This window comes from Miscanthus floridulus, chromosome 1 (genome assembly GCF_019320115.1).
Source record: "Miscanthus floridulus cultivar M001 chromosome 1, ASM1932011v1, whole genome shotgun sequence".
NCBI lineage: Eukaryota > Viridiplantae > Streptophyta > Magnoliopsida > Poales > Poaceae > Miscanthus > Miscanthus floridulus.
In genome coordinates this window covers 123,698,747-123,701,469 of record NC_089580.1, presented here as the reverse complement: position 1 = coordinate 123,701,469, position 2,723 = coordinate 123,698,747, and the positions used below count along the sequence as shown (strand labels likewise).

General features: G+C 56.5%; 1 protein-coding gene across 2 annotated transcripts; it reads right to left on the bottom strand.

Annotated features, from left to right (window-relative positions):
• Positions 1–431: 431 nt before the first annotated feature.
• LOC136492721 (BOI-related E3 ubiquitin-protein ligase 1-like) lies at positions 432–2,440 on the bottom strand. Of its 2 annotated transcripts, none has more exons than XM_066488723.1 (4): positions 2,042–2,440; positions 1,813–1,937; positions 1,432–1,706; positions 432–1,347 (listed from the first exon to the last, which is right to left on the bottom strand). In XM_066488723.1, exons 1-4 carry the CDS (start codon positions 2,098–2,100, stop codon positions 760–762), a joined length of 1,047 nt encoding a protein of 348 aa, XP_066344820.1. In that variant the 5' UTR covers positions 2,101–2,440; the 3' UTR covers positions 432–759. The 2 variants fall into 2 exon arrangements, with proteins under 2 accessions (XP_066344820.1, XP_066344828.1); XM_066488731.1 differs by having other exon boundaries at positions 1,813–1,934; positions 2,042–2,439.
• Between the last annotated feature and the right edge of the window lie 283 nt (positions 2,441–2,723).

Below are 2,723 nucleotides of genomic sequence, written 5' to 3'. Positions count from 1 at the left end.
CACATCATTGCCTTCCAAAATGTACTACGTACTGGGTCCATGGTCGATCAACGATCATATGCCTTCCAGAAGTCCACAAGAACCAAGGCAAAAGACAGCAGGATCCTACAGCCTGTTCGGGAGGCCGCCGTATCGTATCGTGGATTATTTACTGCTGACTGGTTTGGTGTGAGAGAAAAACACCCGGCTGAAAATTTACGATCGTTTACGAGCAAGCGAACAGGCTAATCCTGCTACTGGTCCTAGATCTAAAAGAGCAGGAGTTTGATCGCATGTTCGTTTTTATTTGACAAATATTAATTAGGCGGCCAGTGATGTATTTCGTCAACATTTAGTACTCCATATATTTACCAAAAGTTTAATGTGACGGGAATCTTCTTTTTGCACAGTGTAAAAGTTAGAAATTTGGTGGAACTAAATATGGCCTTAGGGTCAAAACATTCGTCTCGCAATTTCCAACCAAACTGTACAATTAGTTTTTTTCGTCTACATTTAATGCTCTATGCATGCATGACAAGATTCGATATGATGGGTACTGTAGCATTTTTTTTGGATTTTGGGTGGGAACTAAACATGCTCTCACTAATACTAATAGAAGGATGATAATTAACAAATGAGAAAAAAAACAGAGAAAAAAGTCATGCACTCTACACATTTTGCCATCGTTCATTCCCCCATTTTCACCAGCCATTCCTTTTGGCAGGAGAAACAGTTTTTTTTTAACCTTTTCCCCTTTTTCCCCCCTAATAATAATGCTTGCTACGAGAGGAACACTTGCACCGTGCCGGTGACCGCGCCACGGCACATGGGGCAGGCAGCAGCGACGGCGCCGGCGCCGGCAGCGAAGGGGGCGGCGGCGGGGACGGCGGGCTCGCACTCGGCACAGACGCACAGGTGGCGGCACGGGAGCAGCACGACGGAGGCCGAGCGCTGCCTGCACGTCCGGCACGACCTGGCCGGCGCCGGCGGCCGCGGTGGGGCGATCTCCACCACCCTGTCCGGGTCGACGAAGCAGGACCCGGCGTCGTCCGCCGCGGCGCCGGCGCCCGCGTTGTCCTCTTCCTCGGCGGCCTTGCCCCTCGCCTGCGCCGCGGTCGCCGCCTGCTGCAGCTGCGCGTGGAGCGCCACGGCCGTGGACTGGTCCGCGAGCGCCTTGGCCTGCCACGCCGCCGCCTCCGCCCTCAGCCGCGCCACCCGGTCCTCCAGGTCGGCGCCGCGCCGCGCGGCCTCCGAGACCTCCGCCTCCTTCTCCCTTATCCGCTGCGCAGCCGCCGCCTCCGCCGCGCCGACCAGCGAACGGTAGTGCCGCCGCCGAGTGTCGGCCAGCGCGCGCCGGAGCCTCTCCGCCTGCAAGCGACAAGGAAGGAGCCCATAAGCAACAGAGGCCGGTCCGGTGCATATCGGCGGCGCAATCGATCAAGCGGTTCTTACATGTTCCTGGATCAGCCGGTCCATCTCGTTCTTGTGCTGATCGCGCTGCGCGGCGAGCTCTTCGGAGAAGAGGCACGACGCCGAGGCCGAGGACGTGCACGACACGTGCTCCGAGCCCTCGTCGAAGTCCAGCCGGAGGCCCATCGCCGGCCGCTTGTGCAGTTGCGCCAGGTTGATTAACTTGGGCGCCTGCGCCTGCGGTTGTTGCTGCAACGAAAAGAACTGCGGCGACATGGACTCCGCCTCGCGCTGCCGCTTCCTCCCGCCGCCGCAATCTTTGTGCACACAACAACCCAACAAATAAGTCCGAATGCAGAACAGAAGGGTGCCCAAGAAGACGAAATCTACGGAGCCAAGGCGGGATTTGTTTGATCTGGTTACCTCCATGCGAGAAGTCCAAGAAGAGGGGCGGAGCCTGCTGCGGCGCCATCGCCTCCTTCTGCGCCTGATGAAGCTCCATCGCCGCCGCCAACCGGCTGCTCTCCGGCGTGCCGCCGCCGCCGCTGCTGACAACCCAGACGCTCAAATCACCCATCCGAATCCGATCCAGCAGACCGACGGTCAACGCGGAAGAAACGATTAGAAGATGTACAGCGGCGACGGCAGGTACCTGACGAGGAAAGGGGACTCGCGGTGGTGGTGGTGGTGATAATGCGCCTGCACCGCCATTGCTGGAGCCGGGGCAACCAAACCAATCGAAGCGACGGACGGGTGGAAGCACGCGCGCGCCAAGCGTGTGAGAGTCGGGTGGCAGTAGGAGGACGGAGAGAGTCGCGGGCAACGCGAACGAACTGGTCCACCGCCTCCTCGTCCTCGTCTTAAGAGGGCGTCATGGGGAGCGTGGCGTGGGCGTTGGCTGGCAGCTCCTGTCAAGTCTCACCTGCTGCGCGCATGCAGTTTGCAGGGAGGACACGGGTGGCAGGCAGGAGAGGCGTGGCTGGCCGCTGGCTCGGTTGATGAGGAGAGGGTGGTGCTGGTGCTGGTGCTGGTGCTGATGCGCTGGTGCCTTTGCATTTTCCTTTTATATATAAGCACCCGTTTTATATTTATCGAGATAGATGCTTAGCGTTAGCGATGGCTAGTGTGAAAACTGTCTGGCAATTTGTGATCTGCTACCATATACTGACACACACGATTAACTCCTCTTTCTTTTTCAACGAGGAGAGGAATTTGGAACTTTCTGCGTTTAGGCCATTTTATCAAAACAAAGGAAAAACATATGAGTTTTAGATCTTAGAAAAATGTTCTATATGTTCCTTTTATATAAAGGGTTAATTAAATTCTTTCTTTGA